The sequence below is a fragment of the Nerophis lumbriciformis genome, linkage group LG12 (genome assembly GCF_033978685.3).
Source record: "Nerophis lumbriciformis linkage group LG12, RoL_Nlum_v2.1, whole genome shotgun sequence".
NCBI classification, from domain to species: Eukaryota; Metazoa; Chordata; class Actinopteri; order Syngnathiformes; family Syngnathidae; genus Nerophis; species Nerophis lumbriciformis.
In genome coordinates, this window is record NC_084559.2 from 46,370,646 (window position 1) to 46,392,096 (window position 21,451).

Consider the following 21,451-nt stretch of genomic DNA (forward strand, 5'->3'; position numbering starts at 1 on the left):
GAGAATACATTTTTTCAGCTCCCCTAATAGATCGCCTGAAGAAACATATGAAATCACGAGTCTTGTCGGATGTTCATTCACTTTTTTAATTGTGTGGACAAAAAACATAGAACATGACACTAAACTATAGTCATTTCAAATGGCAACTTTCTGGCTTGAAGGAGCACAAAGAAATCAAGAAAATTAAAAGTAGTAACCAGTTATCTTTTCATTTTTAGATCAAGCAGAGAAAAAAATGATAACGAAATAACTCAATTCTGAGGAAAAAAATAAGGAATCATCTTGTAAATTTAAATTTCTAAAGCAAACACCTGCTTCAGATTAAATATGTTCCTTCTTCTGCATTTAAAAAGAAGTATTCATACTTTGGAGAGCTGTTGCACCAGGTGGATTGACTCAGTGGCCTAGTGGTTAGAGTGTCCGCCCTGAGATCGGTAGGTTGTGAGTTCAAACCCCGGCCGAGTCATACCAAAGACTATAAAAAAATGGGACCCATTACCTCCCTGCTTGGCACTCAGCATCAAGGGTTGGAATTGGGGGTTAAATCACCAAAATGATTCCCGGGCGCGGCCACCGCTGCTGCCCACTGCTCCCCTCACCTCCCAGGGGGTGATCAAGGGTGATGGGTCAAATGCAGAGAATAATCTCGCCACACCTAGTGTGTGTGTGACAATCATTGATACTTTAACTTTAACTTTATAAGTCATCGCTCCAACTCAGGAGATGTCAATTAAAACAAAGGGTAGGACTATCAAACTTCTTCAAAAAGGCAAATCATCTCACACAATGTTGCAAAATGTGTTGATTGTTCACAGTCAGCTGTGTCTAAAATCTGGACCATGCACTAACAACATGGGAAGGTTATAAAAGGCAAGCACACTGGTAGACTAAGGAAAACATCAAAGTGTTATCAAGACAGAAAACTTAAAGCAATGTCTTGAATGTACTGTAAGAAACCGCCTGAAAGAAATTAGATTTACATACCGAAAAGCTTAACGAAAGCCGTCATTAATACCTAAACATAAAAATACAAGGTTACAATGGGCAAAGTACTGTATAAGCAATCATGGACTGGACACGTCATATTCCGTGATGAATTGCAAATCTGCATTGGGCAAGGTGATGATGCTGTAATTTTTGTCTGGTGCTGTTCCAATGAGATTTATGAAGACGACTGCCTGAAGAAAAAAAAGGAAATTTACACGGTCACTGATGATATGGGGCTGCATGTCATGTCAGGGGAGATGGCTTTCATTACATCTTCAATAAATGCACACCTTTACATTGACGTTTTGGACACTTATTCCAAGGATGTTTGGGAACAATATATTTTTTTTAATTCTTGATTTCATTTAGTGTTTCTTGTAGCCAGAAAGTTGCCATTTGAAATGACTATAGTTTTGTGTTATTTATTGTCAGTTATCTGCTTTTCTTCTACAAAATTAAACAACTACAGTAAATGAACATCCTCCAAGTCTGATAATGCCATAATGTTTTCTATGGGTTTTATGCACACAGTAATTTGAATTAAATATAGGATGTCCATTTCAACACATTTTGGGCCTCTACCTGCATGTCTATCGCTGTAAAGGCAGACTATTTGGAGGTGGCATGCTGCGACAAGGATAGTTTCCTCCTCTCATGGTGCAAAATAACAGCTATTAATACGTCAAAGTCAGTGGGATTGAATTGACTCTTTTTAGCATTCAATTTAGTTTTGTCAACGGTCGAGGATGCACCATGAACTAAAAGTGTATTGTGAGTGTATATAAATACATTAAATGTATCTATTATCGCTATAAAAAAAAAACAATGATTTTAAATGATTAAAAATTCTTCATGATGGAATACACAACATTTTTTTAAGGCAGACAAACTGAACAGATTGAATGTCCTGAGAATCCACTGAAGCATTCCTTTATCAAACGATGTGTTGGATGTTCCTTGACCTTGGCCCTTTCAGCAAGACGCTCTTCTCTCTGACGGCCCACTACTTTAAGCTTGAAGAAGGAGGCGAGCGCTCCCTCTGCATTACATTCGGCTTCTTCTTCTTCGTCAAAGCCATGGTCATCCTCATTGTCACTGAAAACTACCTGGAGTTCGGTCTGGAGACGGGTGAGTGCTCGCGTCACTCCTTCCGATGCCTACATGAACCACACTTGTGAAAATTGTAATGTGTTTTGTTCTTAATTTTGAAGGTTTTGCAAACTTTTCTGACAGCGCTTTACAGTTCCTGGAACACCAAGGCTTGGAGTCACAGTAAGGGTGTTTTCCGGCATAATTATTTTGTTTGAATGACCAACATTTAGTTATGTTCTGTCTTCCACAGGGGTCCTATATCGAAACTTACTTTCAAGCTAATACTAGCCTTTTTGTGTGCCCTGATTGGAGCCTTTTTAACCTTCCCTGGACTGCGATTGGCCCAGATGCACCTCGATGCCCTCAATGTGACCACAGCCAAATTTACACAGTAAGCACAGTATTTTACTGTTCGTTTATTGTGTACAATTTTATCCATCTAATGTCTTATAGCAGAGGAATACAACAGGGGCTCTGTTACCCTTAAAGGGGAAATGCACTTTTTTTGGAATTTTTTTCCTATCGTTCACAATCATTATGATTTTTTTTTTTTTTATGCATTCTAAATTTTAAATAAATTCGATCAAAAGTCTGTACCATGGAGCATATGGGAGCCGTTCAATTCTTCCTATAGAGCCCCTAAAGAACATCTAAACAACCCCATTACGGTTTTATATACATGATGTAAGTATATATGTACCGTATTTTCCGGACGATAGGGCACACCGGATTATAAGGCGCATTAAAGGGGTCGTGTTTATTTTTATTTTTTTTAATTGAAAACACTTCTTTGTGGTCTACATAACATGTAATGGTGATTTTTTTGGTCAAAATGTTGCATAGATTATGTTTTACAGATCATCTTATAGCCGCTTTCTGACAGTCGCTTCAGGATGCGCCGTTTTGTGGGCGGTCTTACTTACGTGGCTCACCTTCAGCAGCGTCTTTTCTCCGTCATCTTTGTTGTACCAGTGTTGCGTGCAAAGACAGGAGTGGAAGAAGTGTCAAAAAGATGGAGCTAACTGTTTTAATGACATTCAGACTTTACTTAAATCAAAAACGGAGCAACATCTCTTCATCCGTGGCTCATTAGTGCAACAACAATGCCGGAAACCGTCCGACCAGAACTCTCTAATAACTAAGGTTCCTTAACTAAGGTTCCTTGGGTGATAAATGTAAACTCACTACACCGGTATGTTTTATCGCTTTCATGGTGAGTTTACTGACAGATATACGGTAAGTAAGAACTTTACACTACTTTATATTAAAAATGGCAACAGCGGCGGATGAATGTCCAATAACAAGAAGATAGAGAAAAAGAAGAAGCTTATCGACACGGACTACAATGGCAGACTCGCGCACATTTTCAGGACTTATGCAGATCCCAAATACACATCAGCAGGTACCACAAGGTAAGAAAAGTTTCTTTCGCATAATATTGCGAAACAAAACGCCAGATAATGTCTTACCTAATACACACACCATAATAATACTCGTATGTTGAAGCACAGTACATATGGGGCGGTATGGCGTAGTGGGTAGAGCGGCCGTTGCAGGGTTGCAGGTTCTCTCCCCGCCTCTTGACATCCAAATCACTGCCGTTGTATCCTTGGGCTGGACACTTCACCCTTGCCCCCGGTGCTGCTCACACTGGTGAATGAAGGATGAATGAATGATAGGTGGTGGTCGGAGGGGCCGTAGGCGCAAACTGGCAGCCTCGCTTCCGTCAGTCTACCCCAGGGCAGCTGTGGCGACAAATGTAGCTTACCACCACCAGGTGTGAATGAATGATGGGTTCTCACTTCTCTGTGAGCGCTTTGATTATCTAATAATAGAAAAGCGCGATATAAAACCTAATCCATTATTAGTACAATCCATCAAGCGGTGCGGCTTCATAGCTTACCAAAGTCGTACTAAAACATTTTGATAGATTTTTGAGCGCTTTGTGTAATGTTCTATATTTTCAATGGAACATATAAAATGTTTGTGTTGTTTACTTGAGTCATATTCCAGTCTACACGTAACTCTTATGTGACTGCCATCATATTGCAGTTTACACGTATCTTTTATGTGTGACTGCCATCTACTGGTCACACTTATCATTTCACCCTGTACCAAATAAAATCGCTTCGAGGTCGATAAGCACAACCAAAATTATTCCGTACATTAAGCGCACCGGGTTATAAGGCGCACTGTCGAGTTTTGAGAAAATGAAATGATTTTAAGTGCGCCTTATAGTCCGAAAAATACGGCAATGTAGTAACGGGCACATTTATAATAACATTTAATATTTACGTATTTTGATAATTTAATTAAAAAAACGCATCACAACGTTTGTTTTTGTTTTTTCTTCACTGATTTCTGCTCACTGCAGACTTTATAAGTGCCAACAAACATAATGCAACAGCACTTACTGTACAAGGTCTGCTGTCATTAGAATGCCGACTGCTAGGATATTCATATATTCCCGGGGCGGGGGGAACAAGCGCTCCTCGTGTCGTTCTTGCCATATCCAGGTCGTAAATGATTGTCAAAGTGTCCCAACTTGTCGGATTATATCCTCAGCTATTTACTTTCCAGGTGAGAGGCATGATTTAAGATCTACAATAAACTTACAGGAAGCAGGGAGGCGAGGAAACCGCAGACCACTCGATGATGTAAACATAGGCACACACGGAAGCGATCACGTCGTCGCTATAAATAGTCTGTCTGCGTTAGCGTTTATAATAACAATATCACTAATACTTGGTTTATATTCAAGTCACAAAATGTAAATTGAGCATTGTTGGCGCTTTTTGAATGGTTATTTATCGGATTGTATGGGCGGAATAGTGGAGCTCCCCTTTTATATATGTTTATTTAATAAAATGTATTAATAAAAACAATCCATCCGTTGTCATGTCTTTAATAATGATTGTGAACGATAATTCCCCAAAAAGTACAGTTATCCTTTAAGGGAGCGGCATGGCTACTGCAGGGGATCGTGAAATTTCTGGTTGATTAGACTTTAAAAAATATACTTTCTATGTAGTCCCCGCCAAGTTTCTATGTAGTCCCCGCCAAGTTTCTCCCAAATGTCTTCATATACACATTAACAATAATTCCTCTTACTGTATTGTAGTTTATGATGTACCTTACTGGTTTAAAATAAAAGCATGAATAAATAATTGCTATAATAATAATAAGCGCGCTAGCTGTTAGATAGTGAGTAGCATGCCAGCGATGAGAGCGCCAGCGGCCAGGTGGCAATTAAGGTGCTAGTTGCCAGCTGGCTATTAGCGGCGCTATACTGTATTATTTCAGATATCGCATACAATAGGAACAAGGTACATTTAGGACTAGTTTAATTTAAAATACAACTTATACAAAATATAGAAGTAGGGGTTTCCCTCTTTATCAGTCCTTGACCTAGAAAATGTTTTAGACCCCTACCGTAAGTTATCATGAAAACATTTGATACATCTTCAATATACTGTAGTTGTTATTTTACATATGTTTGAGGTCAAAATGTGTGTACAAACTGTACATGCAAGTCATGACTTCATTGTTTTTAATTAGTCATCTCCTCTTTCTTTTCCTCGTTCTGTAGGACTTTGCTGCATATCAACTTCCTTTCCCCACTTATCATGGTCCTGCTGTGGGTGAAGCCCATTACCAAGGACTACATAATGAACCCCACCCTCGGAAAGGACAGCTTGCCTTTGTAAGTCAGCTGCATCCAAATTAATTCGGTGTACACTACCCATGCATTTGTAACTGTCTTTCATACATTTCTACAAGGTTGCAGAGCAGCGGCGTCCAAACTTTTGATAAAAGTAAAAAATGTGCCAATAGGCCACGGGCCAAACAGCGATTTTAAGCGTAAAGCACAAATAGCCTAAATGTAAATAATAATGTTCCTTTAATTGCAAATATCAATGACAGATGACAATTTGTTAGTTTTGTGAAAGCTTCAGAGGTGTCTCAAACTTACTACCGATATTGGAGCCTTGAGTATTGCTCAATTCCGATACGTTATCAGCAGAGATAATACATACTTGTATTATTTTCTAGTGTGGAATGTATAGGCAAGGGTTGATCTAGTGAAATTACTCAGAACAATGATAGGTTTGAACACATGTATTTATTTATAAATCTCAGGAATAGTGGTATGTTGTCTTTAAGTTGAAGTGGAGTGGGAATTGTTTTTTGGCAACACTTAGTGGTCACTATAATTTATTAAGTTATTCTCTTGACACACGGATTTGAATAATGCGGGCACGTGTGTTACTGGATGCTTTCTCATACGTTCCTGCTTACCATGAATTGATTAACGTGGACCCCGACTTAAACAAGTTGAAAAACTTATTGGGGTGTTACCATTTAGTGGTCAATTGTACGGAATATGTACTGTACTGTGCAATCTACTAATAAAAGTCTCAATCAATCAATCGATGCCTTGAAGACTTTATAAGTAATGTGCAATTTTAATTATTTGATCATTGTTTTATGTTGTCAAATGTCGCATTTTATAAACTGCATTATTGATCTGTTAAAGACACGTATTATATGTATTTAGCTTGTAATCTATTGTGTGCTTAGCTGTTGTGTAGCTGCTAGCTCCTAGTAACCTAAAACCTATCATGTTTGCCTTTCTTTGTAACTGACCTGATGAAATACAAAAAAACACCTTTGTGTGCTTATTGGAGGACATTTGGATGTTAACTGCCTGTCCAGTGTTGCAGGACTTGTTTGTATTGGAGCTAATATCAGGAAGTTTCAAATTAATGTACCGGTATGTCAATATAATTGATGCGTTTGCTGATTGATATGTGACCGATACATGATATAATTATCGGACCCTAGCACCCCTAGTGAGCCTAAAAGAAGGTCATTATATGTAGAGATCGACCGATACCGATTATTAGTAATCAAGGAGGCCAATAACCGATATTTGGAGCCGATATTTATTTGCAGTAAAATGTAGCTAAACATGAGTAGTGTATACTGTCAGTAAAGAAACAGCTGGGCAAGGCTCAGCTTAGAAGAAAGGAGCACTGGTTATTACTACGAACTTACTCTTTACTTATCACAATGTTGTTGTTTTTTTTAATATTAAATTCTGGTATCATATGTATCTAGATCGTATCTGATGATGTATTTATGTTGTAGTTGCGAAAACATTTTTTTTATATGTATATATATGTTAGGGTTGTACGGTATACCGGTACTAGTATAGTATTGCGGTACTAATGAATCAAAACTGGTACTTTACTCTGTTTGAAAACTACCGGTTCGCCATAATTTTTTTTACAGGCATGACGGCGCGTCCTCACATCATGACATTGTTGGTTTTACGAGCAGAGGAGCATGTTCGGCAGCACACAATCCAGGAGTACTTACAAGCAGACACAGTGTGTAGACAGAAAAGGGAGAATGGACGCATTTTGGTCTAAAACTAACGATAAAGGTGAAGCTACAACACTGAAACCTTCTCAGGAAGAGGTGCTTTAAAACATGGCTAGCTAGCTAGCGGCTAACGTCCATTCGCAGTCGGCAGTGTTTTAGCTTTTTCTAAATCACTAATCCTCGCCTCCATGGCGACGAATAAAGTACGTTTCTTACAAGTATCATCCCTGCAGGACGAGAAATAGCTAAACATGCTTCACTACACACCGTAGGAGGATACAATAGCTCACTGGTGTCACCGCTAACAAAAGCTAGCGCCTGAATGTAAACAAATACCATGGGTGGATCTACACCTGACATCCACTGTAATGATACCAAGTACAATAGCGTATCCAGTCAATACTACTATGATTACATCGATATTTTTTATCGTCACAGAATCTTTTATCTTTTTTTAATTCATATTATGTTCATAAACTCAGGAAATACGTCCCTGGACACATGAGAACTTAAATTATGACCATTGTATGATCCTGTAACTACTTAGTATCGGATTGATACCCAAATTTGTGGTATCATCCAAAACCAATGTAAAGTATCAAACAACAGAAGAATAAGTGTTTATTACATTTTAATACAAGTGTCGATAGAACATGTTAAAACAGAAAATAACCAGATATTAACAGTAAATTAACCAGTCGATTAATAATAAATGTTTACAGCTTGTCCTTTATAATGTTGACAAAATAATAGAATGATAAATGACATGATATCTTACTGCATATGTCAGCAGCCAAATTAGGAGCCTTTGTTTGTTTACTTACTACTAAAAGACAAGTTGTCTAGCAAGTTCACTATTTTATTTAAGGACAAAAAGAAACATATGTTTAATGTACTGTAAGTTTTTTAGTTAAAATAAAGCCAATAATGCAATGTTTTTGTGGTCCCCTGTATTTAGAAAAAGTATCGAAATGCATTTTTATACTGGTAGAATTGGTCGATCCCTGTTTATGAGTATGTATTACATTTGGGAAGCCACCGTTTAGCGGGCCATATTTGGCCCCTCGTCTCCCCTTTGGGCACCCCTGTTGTAAAAAGTCCAATGTGCGTGTCCATGGGGTTGAGGTCAAGGCTCTCAAATTCATATAACCTCAATTGGTGCGCTGCAGAATAGTCGTGCTGAAAAAGAAAATCCCACACAGTAAGAAACTTCGAATTGTTCAAAATCTTTTGCTATGAATGCGAGCTACATAAAGAACTGAGTTCTGATTGACCACGTGTTCCAAGGCATTCGTCTGTGTAGTCCCTGATAGTTAAGAGAGAGACTCTCCTCTAAAAAAAAAATCCCCTTTACAAATTGCTGGAACTATATTTCCCTTGTGGCACAGAGTTCCCATGATGGAGTGATGTAGCAGTTAAAAAGAAAAGCTGCCATCCGTTCATCTCATTCTTCCTCTGTGACTCACCGCTGTCTCCCACTTGTCCATATCAGGATGGCTGAGCAGACGTACGACACACTGCGGTTATGGACCATCATACTGATGTGTGCGCTGCGGCTCGCGATGATGAGGCATCATTTGCAGGCCTACCTCAACCTGGCTCAGAAGGGCGTGGAGCAGATGAAGAAGGAGGCGGGACGAATAAGTACCATCGACCTGCAGAAGATGGTACCTGACCTCATTTGCATCGTCATCCTCATTCTATCTTTCATATTAGATTGTCCTTGTTAGCATCTTTCTATAGCGTTGCAGCTGTCAAATTGATGTCATCAGACATTAGCCCCCATTACAGGAAAATATGGAAGTGTCGAAGCCAGCTTATGTTACCATTAGTGGTTTAACAGAATATATATATATATATATATATATATATATATATATATATATATATATATGTATGTGTATATATATATATATATATATATATATATATATACAGGTAAAAGCCAGTAAATTAGAATATTTTGAAAAACTTGATTTATTTCAGTAATTGCATTCAAAATGTGTAACTTTTTACATTATATTTATTCATTGCACACAGACTGATGCATTCAAATGTTTATTTCATTTAATTTTGATGATTTGAAGTGGCAACAAATGAAAATCCAAAATTCCGTGTGTCACAAAATTAGAATATTACTTAAGGCTAATACAAAAAAGGGATTTTTAGAAATGTTGGCCAACTGAAAAGTATGAAAATGAAAAATATGAGCATGTACAATACTCAATACTTGGTTGGAGCTCCTTTTGCCTCAATTACTGCGTTAATGCGGCGTGGCATGGAGTCGATGAGTTTCTGGCACTGCTCAGGTGTTATGAGAGCCCAGGTTGCTCTGATAGTGGCCTTCAACTCTTCTGCGTTTTTGGGTCTGGCATTCTGCATCTTCCTTTTCACAATACCCCACAGATTTTCTATGGGGCTAAGGTCAGGGGAGTTGGCGGGCCAATTTAGAACAGAAATACCATGGTCCATAAACCAGGCACGGGTAGATTTTGCGCTGTGTGCAGGCGCCAAGTCCTGTTGGAACTTGAAATCTCCATCTCCATAGAGCAGGTCAGCAGCAGGAAGCATGAAGTGCTCTAAAACTTGCTGGTAGACTGCTGCGTTGACCCTGGATCTCAGGAAACAGAGTGGACCGACACCAGCAGATGACATGGCACCCCAAACCATCACCCAACCATGCAAATTTTGCATTTCCTTTGGAAATCGAGGTCCCAGAGTCTGGAGGAAGACAGGAGAGGCACAGGATCCACGTTGCCTGAAGTCTAGTGTAAAGTTTCCACCATCAGTGATGGTTTGGGGTGCCATGTCATCTGCTGGTGTCGGTCCACTCTGTTTCCTGAGATCCAGGGTCAACGCAGCCGTCTACCAGCAAGTTTTAGAGCACTTCATGCTTCCTGCTGCTGACCTGCTCTATGGAGATGGAGATTTCAAGTTCCAACAGGACTTGGCGCCTGCACACAGCGCAAAATCTACCCGTGCCTGGTTTACGGACCATGGTATTTCTGTTCTAAATTGGCCCGCCAACTCCCCTGACCTTAGCCCCATAGAAAATCTGTGGGGTATTGTGAAAAGGAAGATGCAGAATGCCAGACCCAAAAACGCAGAAGAGTTGAAGGCCACTATCAGAGCAACCTGGGCTCTCATAACACCTGAGCAGTGCCAGAAACTCATCGACTCCATGCCACGCCGCATTAACGCAGTAATTGAGGCAAAAGGAGCTCCAACCAAGTATTGAGTATTGTACATGCTCATATTTTTCATTTTCATACTTTTCAGTTGGCCAACATTTCTAAAAATCCCTTTTTTGTATTAGCCTTAAGTAATATTCTAATTTTGTGACACACGGAATTTTGGATTTTCATTTGTTGCCACTTCAAATCATCAAAATTAAATGAAATAAACATTTGAATGCATCAGTCTGTGTGCAATGAATAAATATAATGTACAAGTTACACCTTTTGAATGCAATTACTGAAATAAATCAAGTTTTTCAAAATATTCTAATTTACTGGCTTTTACCTGTGTGTGTGTATATATATATATATGTATATGTTCTGCAAATATATGACTGCAAATTGTTAGTTACTTCTCCTGGACTGCTTTTTGAGTTAAGCGGGTAGTGACAAACCTGAACGCCAGACTAATTATTATAATTTTTATTCAATATAGTTAGTAAATGTGAAAAATAGAGACATTAAAAAAATGTTTTTATATATATATATATATATATATATATATATATATATATAAAAAAAAAAAAAATATATATATATATATATATATATATATATATATATATATATATATATACCGTATATATATTTTTTTAATTTCTCTATTTTTCACATTTACTAACTATATTGAATAAAAATTCAAATAATTAGTCTGGCGTTCAGGCTTGTCACTACCCGCTTAACCCAAAAAGCAAGCTTGCTGCTAAAAAAACATTGGCTTTGCTGATGGCATGCTACGTAAGTGATTAGCATTAGTGACTTAAACTTTTCAATTTCAACACCTTCAAATTTGTTAATGAAAACTACCACTAAGATGCACATTACAATCAAACAGCTGGTGCATAGATAGTACAATACTTACAGTATTAATACTTTGTAGGTGCGCAACTTGAGAACGCATGGCTGAAATGACCAACTTACCATAAACTATACACTACCGCCATCTAATGTCTTGGACTTGCAACTGTAATTGCACCTAATGTCATAACGGCAAATGATTCTGAGAAATGTGACGTTGAAAAAAGGTAAAATAACTAACAGTTATAATAATTAGTTCTTTTTTAAATGTTGCAATGAAAAATAAAATTTGATTATCAAAATTAATATTTACTAGCACACACAAAAGTACTGAAAATTGGTACTGTTGAGGTATCAATTCCATGGTACTGTGTTGGTTTAAATATGAACGGTACCCATCCCTAACAGGCCCAGCTACCCGTTCCTCTTTAGGACCCTGATTCAAAATTGATTTGTGTACCCCTTTGACAGAATTGGTGTAGCACGCAAACGCTGGACTTGTGCTGCAATGTAAATTTGTCTAAATAACAAAACATAAATCCTCTGTTTTGCTAGCGATGTTTGTCATTTTATGTCGAAAAGTGGGGAGGATAGATCAGTATCACTATGAGTATATTGGGGGGACACGTCCCCCTGTCCCCATTGCCATCTGCAATCCAAACTACATAAAGAGTCCCATCCCTAGCATTAAATGCCGTATCAGTCATTTTGCCAGAGTTTGATATTGAGGATTGCCTTTTTTGAATTTGTACTTTTAATGCAAGTAACCACAATATTTTAAATATACATATAATGTACAGTATACACAGTTTGAAAAAAAATATATTAATCAATAAAATAATTGTTTTGTTGCTCCTATACTGATTGTACTCTTGTCTTTTCTACTACCCCCAGGTTGCACGTGTTTTTTACTACTTGTGCGTAATCGCACTACAGTATGTGGCACCGCTGGTGATGCTGCTGCATACAACATTGCTGCTAAAAACATTAGGTAATAACTCATCACACACCTGCACAGTTTAATGGCTCCAATCCAGTAGATTTGATATGAAGCAATTCAACTGCATTGTTTTGCATGTGAATGCGACAAAAATGGCAGAAAAGGAATGAATGGGCGGGGAAGTGTAAAGTAATTCATACTACAGAAATATCTCAAATGTGGCTATGAGACATATAGGGGTTTTCCTCAAGCAATCTTACTGGCTATTGGCTGTCATTTATTTATTTTTGCTTTATTTTTTTAATAACTTAAGTGGTTTGATACTTGCCCATATACTGTGTCCTCCACTCTTACAGAGATGTTTATGTTTTATGTTTATATTTGGATCAAATTGCAATTTTGGGTGTGTCAAAGAGGGTATCTCTTTAATTTTTCTTCTTTTTCTTTTTTTTTTTCCCCTCATACTTTTGATGTCATTGTGTCCATTTTGTTTAGGCTGACTTGGAAACGTGTTGCATTGTTGTCGCATTAGCATAATAATCATATAAATAATGATTGTGCCTGAAATTGATCGAGTCGAGGCAAAATGGAGCACACTTTTCAGTTTCAACCAGCAAAAGCACTGTTGGCTCAGTCTCGACGCTTTTGTAAGATTTTGTTGAACAAAAGTGCCAAATATCAGTAATATACTGTATATACAGTATATTAATTCATTATTAATCAATCACAAAATTCCTACCCAATCAACAGACTTGAGTCGCATTCTCATTATCAGTTAGGGGAACAACTTTTATTGTGAAACTTTTTTCGCACAAAAATTTAAACTTCAATTAAATGAACTGGCTCCGTCCTACCGGATGTTGATTTGGAATTACAGGAAGTGGAATTGAATTGATTGCAATTCAGATAATTTTCTTGTAGGCAAGTAACAGGAAGCATTTGGATGGTTTTGACCTTAATTCTAAAATACTTAAACATAAATATTAAACTCAAAGACATATTCCCTCTATTTTGAATACTATAGCATTTTGGGAAATGAAGTGTTTTACACCATTTTCCGAAATTAGTAATATTATACAATACACAAAAATAAACATTTACTATGATAACGCATGCCAACAGTTAGCATCCAAGCAAGATAGCATCAACTAACAATATCCATAACTTTTACTTTTTTATGGGGTGTCCCACATTGATAACAGATTTAGAATATCAAAAAAAAACAAAAAACTTTTGGATAATATTGGCTTACCGTATTTTTCGGACTATAAGTCGCAGTTTTTTTCATAGTTTGGCCGGGCTCCAGTGCGACTTATATATGTTTTTTTCCTTCTTTATAATGCATTTTCGGCAGGTGCGACTTATACTCCGAAAAATGCGGTATATGTAAAATATCCGATATAAGCTCCGACATAAACGCGTTTACTTGTGCAAATCTGTACAGCCAGTTAACATCTAAATGTCCTCCAATAAGCACACACATTTTCCTGTATTTAATGAAGTCATTAACAAAATATAAACATGGCGGGCTACTTGGAGCTAGTAGCTACACAACAGCCAAGCACACAATAGCACACAAGCTAGACATACATAATACGTGTCCTTAATTAAACAATATTGCAGATGTCAACAAAGTATCAAAAAAGTATATTTGCAATTACTTAAAGATAGAAAGTCTCCAAGGCAGAAGGTACTGAGAAAATATCCAGTCACAAACGTGTCCGCATTATTAAATTTACCGCGTCATGATTTTAATTAAATGAAATTTTGCGACCAAAAAAACAAATTACCACTGCAAATGAAAAGCAAAAATTGTTCTCACACCTACCAATGTCTCTATCTGCGTTTCCATCACCCCTAGAAATGCGCAAAACATAAATATAGCAATAAGAAACTGGTAATGGAAACACCCATATTTCGAAAAACCTCTCAAATATTGCTAGAACATTTTTGCGCTCTAATGAGGTGTTTTTTTAGACGTTTCGATTATGAAGTGTTTCACAAAAGCATGATGGAAACACTTTTTTTTCGCATTTAGAGGTCACATAAACACCGGACCGGCGGGGAGCCGGTGCTGGACAACTCGGGTTGGACTTGTCTCGCTTCCGATCAGTCGGCCAAGGGGAGTGATGATGCAAACACTCTTTAATGGAAACCCCTACAAGTCGCAAATGTACTCTGTAGAAATTTTTGAAATATCGCTTTTATTTTGCGAAAAACTGCGATGGAAACTTCCGAGTAATTTCACTTGATCAAACCCTTTCCAACATTCCACTAGGGTTGTACAGTATACCGGTACTAGTATAGTATCGCGGTACTAATGAATTAAAAACGGTACTATACTCTGTTTGAAAAGTACCGTTTCGCCATATTTTTTTTTTTTGCTGGTTTTACGCGCAGAGGTGTATCTTCGGCAGCGCACAATCACAGAGTACTTACAAACAGACACAGACATAGACAGAAAAGGGAGAACAAACGCATTTTGGCCTAAAAACTGACAATATAGGTGAAGCTATAACACTGAAACGCCCTCAGGAAGAGGTGCTTTAAGACATGGATAGCTAGCTAGCGGCTAACATCCGTCCGCAGTCGGCAGTGTTTTAGCTACTTCTAAATCACTAATTCTCGCCTCCATGGCGACAAATAAAGTATGTTTCTTACAAGTATCATACCTGCAGGACGAGGAATAGCTAAACATGCTTCACTACACACCGCAGGAGGATACAATAGCTCACCAGCGTCACAATGTAAACAAATGCCATGGGTTGATCTACACCTAACATCCACTGTAATGATACCAAGTACAAGAGCGTATCCAAGCAACATCTTTTTCATGGACGCCCCTGCTTATTTCAGCAAGACAATGCCAAGGCAAATTCTGCACGTGTTACAACAGCGTGGCTTTGTAGTAAAAGAGTGCGGGTACTAGACTGGCCTGCCTGTAGTCCAGACTCGTCTCCTTATTGAAAATGTGTGGCATATTATGAAGCCTAAAATACCTCAACGGAGACCCCGGACTGTTGAACAACTTAAGCTGTACATCAAGCAAGAATGGGAACGAATACCACCTGAAAAGCTTCAAAAATTGGTCTCCTCAGTTCCCAAACGTTTACAGAGTGTTGTTAAAAGGAAAGGCCATGTAACACAGTGGTAAAAATGCCCCTGTGCCAACTTTTTTTGCAATGTGTTGCTGCCATTAAATTCTAAGTTAATGATTATTTGCAACAAAAAAAACAAGTTTCTCAGTTGGAACATTAAATATCTTGTCTTTGCAGTCTATTCAATTGAATATAGGTTGAAAATAATTAGCAAATCGTATTCTGTTTTTATTTCCGAATTACACAACGTGCCAACTTCACTGGTTTTGGGTTTTATAATTACAATATTTTGTCTGTGCTGTCTTGATATCGACAGAGTAACCGTGTAATACTCTTCCATATCAGTAGGTGGCAACAGGTAGCTAATTGCTTTGAAGGCCTACTTTGTGAGGAGAATTAGTGATGCATGGATGGTTATGGTTTGAATTCATATTGAACAATTGTGTCAAGTATTTGATAAACAACTTTATATTGGCTAATGAGTTTCATTTTCAATTTGAAAAAAATGTGCCTCTGCTCAAAAAACGTTGTAAAACACTGCAATAGGGATTAGTAATGTGTGTGTGTTTTCAGGTGGACATTCATGGGGGTTCTATCTTGAAGCAGAAGAGCTGCCCTGCACCCAGCAGATGGACTCTGCACCAACAACAACCCCCTCGCTGGAGGCGGCCTCGCGGGCGTCAGCGAGCCAACTATCAGTGGCACTAGGGGGCCTGAAGACCGTCTTTAGCCCCTTGCTTTTCCGAGGCCTCTTCTCTTTCTTCACGTGGTGGATCGCCGCCTGCCTTTTCTCCACCTCCCTCTTCGGCCTCTTCTACCACCAATATCTCATGGCGGCGTAGGGCCGATGACGGACCACATCATCAGAACTCCTGCTTCAACTTCCAGTGCTTCCTTCACAGGTGAACTCTGTGTTTTGACATCCACTCCTTTTTATTCACCTTCACACCAGATTTTCTTACATTTAAGAACAATCCTGACTGGTGGTCAAATACAGGATCTCATATGCTGGACGGTTACTGCTCACATGTGGCACACATGTGTTTTTTACAGGTCTACAGTTATTCCCTTACATTTGACTGAATTTGGAGGTTATTAAGTTGAGATAAGCTGCCTTACTTGGGCAAATACTGACAGACTGAAGTCTTTGAAAAGTATTTGGAAGTGATGCAAAAGAATAGGGTGGGGTGGGGGGGGGGGCACTGTCATAAGCAGGATGAATGTGTGTACAGTATGTATGAATGTTTGTTAGGGTTGTACGGTATACCGGTACTAGTATAGTACCACGATACTAATGAATCATATCCGGTACTATAACGCCTCTAAAAAGTACCGGTCCCCCCCGTGTACCCCCTCCTTTTTTTTTTTACGGGCATGACGGCGCGTCGTCGTCAGGTCGTGACATTGCTGGTTTTACGAGCAGAGGAGCGTGTTCGGCAGCGCACACACACGGAGTACTCACAAGCAGACACGGTGTGTTGACAGAAAAGGGAGAACGGACGCATTTTGGCTTAAAAACTAAAGATAAAGGTGAAGTTATAACACTGAAACACCCTCAGGAAGAGCTGCTTTAAGACATGGCTAGCTAGCTTGCGGCGAACGTCCACCCGCAGTCGGCAGTGTTTTAGCAACTTCGAAATCACTAATCCTCGCCTCCATGGCGACAAATAAAGTAAGTTCCTTACAAGTAAAATTATCACTGGAGGACGAGGAATAGTTAAACATGCTTCACTACACACTGTAGGAGGATATAATCGCTCACCGGCGTCACAATGTAAACAAACGCCATGGGAGGATCTACACCTGACATCAACTGTAACAATACCAAGTAAAGGAGCGTATCTAGTCGATACTACTATGATTACATCAATATTTTTTAGCATCACAAAATCTTTTTTATTTAAAAAAAAATGTATATTATGTTTATAAAATTTGGGAAATATGTCCCTGGACACATGAGGACTTAAATTATGACCAATGTACGATCCTGTAACTACTTGGTATCGGATCGATACCTACATTTGTGGTATCATCCAAAACTAATGTAAAGTATCAAACAACAGAAGAATAAGTGATTATTACATTTTAACAAAAGTGTAGATAGAACATGTTAAAAGAAAAAGTAAGCAGATATTAACAGTAAATGAACAAGTAGATTAATAATTCATTTTCTACCACTTGTCCTTAATAATGTTGACAAAATAATAGAATGAGAAATGACACAATATGTTACTGCATACGTCAGCAGACTAATTAGGAGCTTTAATACTAAAAGACAAGTTGTCTCGTATGTTCACTATTTTATTTAAGGACAAACTTGCAATAAAAAACATATGTTTATTGTACCGTAAGATTTTTTGTTAAAATAAAGCCAATAATGCAATTTTTTGTGGTCCCCTTTTTTTTAGAAAAGTATCAAAATACATTTTGGTACCGATACCGGTACCAAAATATTGGTATTGGGACAACCCTAATGTGTGTACAGTATGTATGGGGGTGTGTGTGTGTGTGTGTGTGTGTGTGTGTGTGTGTGTGTGTGTGTGTGTGTGTGTGTGTGTGTGTGTGTGTGTGTGTGTGTGTGTGTGTGTGTGTTACCAAAATATTGGTATTGGGACAACCCTAATGTGTGTACAGTATGTATGGGGGTGTGTGTGTGTGTGTGTGTGTGTGTGTGTGGCACAACCGCGACTGAAGCTCCATACTCGTTCAGAGATGGTCCGAATACGTGAAGTTGAAGAGTTTAAACTGAGCCATTCTGAAAACGAGAGTGCTGAGCTCTTATCAGAGCGGCTGTGACCATTGAGAGCATTTTTTACGAGGGTAGCGCGACGCTTTTCGCCCGCCGTGTTCTGCATGCGCTCCCTTCTGAAGCTCTGTCGCGATCGACTTGTTGAAGAAAAAAAAAAAAATTTTGTTTTTTTTTCCTTCTTTCTCAAATCACTTTATTTTATAATTTGAGTGTTTCTAACGAATCAAAGGGATTCCCGCAACGGTGCCAAGTGTTCCACGTCCACACCTTAATGGCCTTGTTTTTCCTCGGCCATGAAGAAGTGGTCTCTCCGTAACCTAGACCCAAGTGTAACTTTTTAAGCTCATAGAAAAAGTCCAAACCTTTCAACTACTTAAGGCCATAACACTTTTTTTCCTTCCAGGAGACACGCATCATATCACAACTTCTGTTTTACACAACGGGACATTTGAACTAATTAATGAATGTATCAATCCTGCCTAATCTCTAGATTGTTTTCATGAAACTGATTTTTGTGTTGTTTTTTTTAACTTCCCACACTTCCTCTTCTGCCATTCTGCTACGGGCACATTTGTATTTGTCCGAATGAGTATTTTTCTTAGTATTTATTAAAAATGTCTCAGCCTGTAAACATTTCAAATTTTAACACAAGATGTTTTAATTTTGGTGTTAGCATGCATGGTGACTTAAATCAGTTTTGTACATGTTTTGACAGTTTTTAATCATGTTTTGACAGTTTTTAATCTGTTCAGTTGGGAAGTAGCTGGGATACTTTCAAGAATTCAGTTCGGTACCACTGAAAGTTGGTATTCACAAAGTAGTTCACACATGTTGTTCCTCCATGTATTTATTTCAGAATATGTCTTTTAATAAATTATGTTCTTTCATTTGTGTGTGTTGTCTGTGCGTCACACTTGAGTATGGCTGCACCTCAAAGCTGGCAATAAAAATAAACTGAGGAAAAAAGTGCCGTTAAAAAAATAAAATCACTTTCAATGAGTCAATATCTAAAAAATACACAATCACAAATTATGTTGGGTGTAAATCAACTAGAATTGTTTCCATAAATGTGTTTTCAATGTGTTTTCTTTATGTTCATGACTATTTACAATGTAGATTGTCACTGAAGGCATCAAAACTATGAATGAACACATGTGGAGTTATGTACTTAACAAGAAAAGGTATATGTATGTATGTATGTGTGTGTGTGTGTGTATATATATATATATATATATATATATATATATATATCCACCCTGTCCTCAATGTCCAGTTCAGCCGCGATTCTTTTATTTTCCAGGTGGATGTTCTGTAAGGTGTTGGGTTGCGCTTTTTTTGTATGATTTGGTGATGCTTCTGTCCAGTAAGGTGTGGTGTTCTGGTATGTCCATTCTGTAGAACACCACACCTTACTGGACAGAAGCATCACCAAATCATACAAAAAAGCGCAACCCAACACCTTACAGAACATCCACCTGGAAAATAAAAGGATCGCGGCTGAACTGGACATTGAGGACAGGGTGGACGCCACAGCCAACAAGGAAGCCTTCATCACATTGAAGGACCACAAACCCAACTTCGCAAATAACCCAACATGCCGACTAATAAACCCAACTAAATCTGAAATAGGAAAAATCAGCAAAATAATCCTGGACAGAGTCAACACAAAAATCAAGGACAAAACACCACTCAACCAATGGAGAAATACAGCAGCAGTAATCAAATGGTTCAACAACATCCAAGACAAACAACAGCACAACTTTATCTCCTTTGATATCGAGGAATTTTACCCTTCCATCACGCAAGACCTACTGACTCAAGCACTAGACTTCGCCTCAGACTACGACTCAATCACAGGCAACGAAAGAAACATCATCATCCACGCAAAAAACTCCATTCTCATCCACAACAGTACACCATGGCAAAAAAAGAACAATGCAACATTTGACGTCACTATGGGAAGTTTTGACGGAGCAGAAACGTGTGAACTCGTTGGGAGTTTCCTCCTCTCCCAGCTCGCTAGCCTCAATCTGAACCTTGGTATTTACCGTGATGACGGACTGGCAGTGTGTCGCGCCTCGCCAAGGAGCAGCGAGAATACCAAGAAGCGCATATGCCAAATTTTCAAAGAGAACGGCCTACGGATCACGATTGAAGCCAACAAGCAAACCGTCAACTTCCTTGACGTCACTTTCAACCTGAGAAATAACAGCTACCAACCATTCACGAAACCCAACACAACACTCCAATACGTGCACCATGACAGCAACCACCCACCCACCACCACGAAAAGAATACCTACCGGAATCAATAAAAGGCTATCGATGCTGTCATCTAGCAAAGCTGAATTTGACCAAGCAACCCCCCCGTACCAAAAAGCCCTTGATGAAAGCGGATACAATTTCACCCTCACCTATGAACCCACGCCAGGAAACCAGCCAAAAAAGAACAGAAAACGAAACGACATCATCTGGTACAACCCCCCATACAGCAAAAACGTCTCAACGAACATTGGACACAAATTCCTCAATCTGATTGACAAACACTTTCCCAAAGACAACAACCTAAGAAAAGTATTCAACAAGAACAACATTAAATTGAGCTACAGCTGCATGAACAATATACGACAAATCATCTCAAACCACAACAAAACAATTGCAAATGAGCCGTCGACCCCCAGTCAGAGCGACCCCAAAACCAACAAAGCATGTAACTGTCGAAAGAAACCTGATTGCCCCCTCAACGGGGGGTGCTTACAAACATCAGTTGTCTACCAATCTAAGGTAATACGCAAGGACATTAACACATCCGACACATATGTAGGATTAACCGAGGGTGAATTCAAAACCAGATGGAACAATCACAAGGCTTCTTTCAGGAACAAAAACCTACGAAATACCACAGAACTCAGCAAACACATTTGGGACCTCAAAGACAATAATGTTGAATATTCAATAACATGGCAAATTCTTGCATCCAGCACACCTTACAATAGTGGTAATAAAAGATGCAACCTATGCTTGAAAGAGAAACTGTTTATTATTTACCGTCCAGACCTGTCATCCCTCAACAAGCGCAGCGAAATTGTAACATGCCGCCATAGACGGAAACACCTCCTAGGTAACACATGAGCCAATCACCACGCCCCTAGGCCAGCCTGTAC

At 38.6% G+C, this 21,451-nt stretch overlaps 1 protein-coding gene across 2 annotated transcripts in view; it reads left to right on the forward strand.

Moving 5' to 3' along the window:
* tmem161b (transmembrane protein 161B) overlaps positions 1 to 19,175 on the forward strand; it is a 58,337-nt gene extending 39,162 nt beyond the window's left edge. The window contains exons 7-14 of one of the 2 annotated variants that reach the window (XR_009817883.2): positions 1,964 to 2,115; positions 2,199 to 2,259; positions 2,330 to 2,470; positions 5,669 to 5,782; positions 8,960 to 9,134; positions 12,396 to 12,492; positions 16,113 to 16,441; positions 18,692 to 19,175. Coding sequence is in view for 1 of the 2 variants with exons in the window: in XM_061986642.2 (XP_061842626.1) it covers positions 1,964 to 2,115; positions 2,199 to 2,259; positions 2,330 to 2,470; positions 5,669 to 5,782; positions 8,960 to 9,134; positions 12,396 to 12,492; positions 16,113 to 16,381 (1,009 nt within the window). In the remaining variant the exon portion in view is untranslated. Of the gene's footprint in view, positions 1 to 1,963; positions 2,116 to 2,198; positions 2,260 to 2,329; positions 2,471 to 5,668; positions 5,783 to 8,959; positions 9,135 to 12,395; positions 12,493 to 16,112 lie in introns of both variants that reach the window. The other variant, XM_061986642.2, reaches the window with a different exon arrangement.
* The last annotated feature ends 2,276 nt before the right edge of the window (positions 19,176 to 21,451 follow it).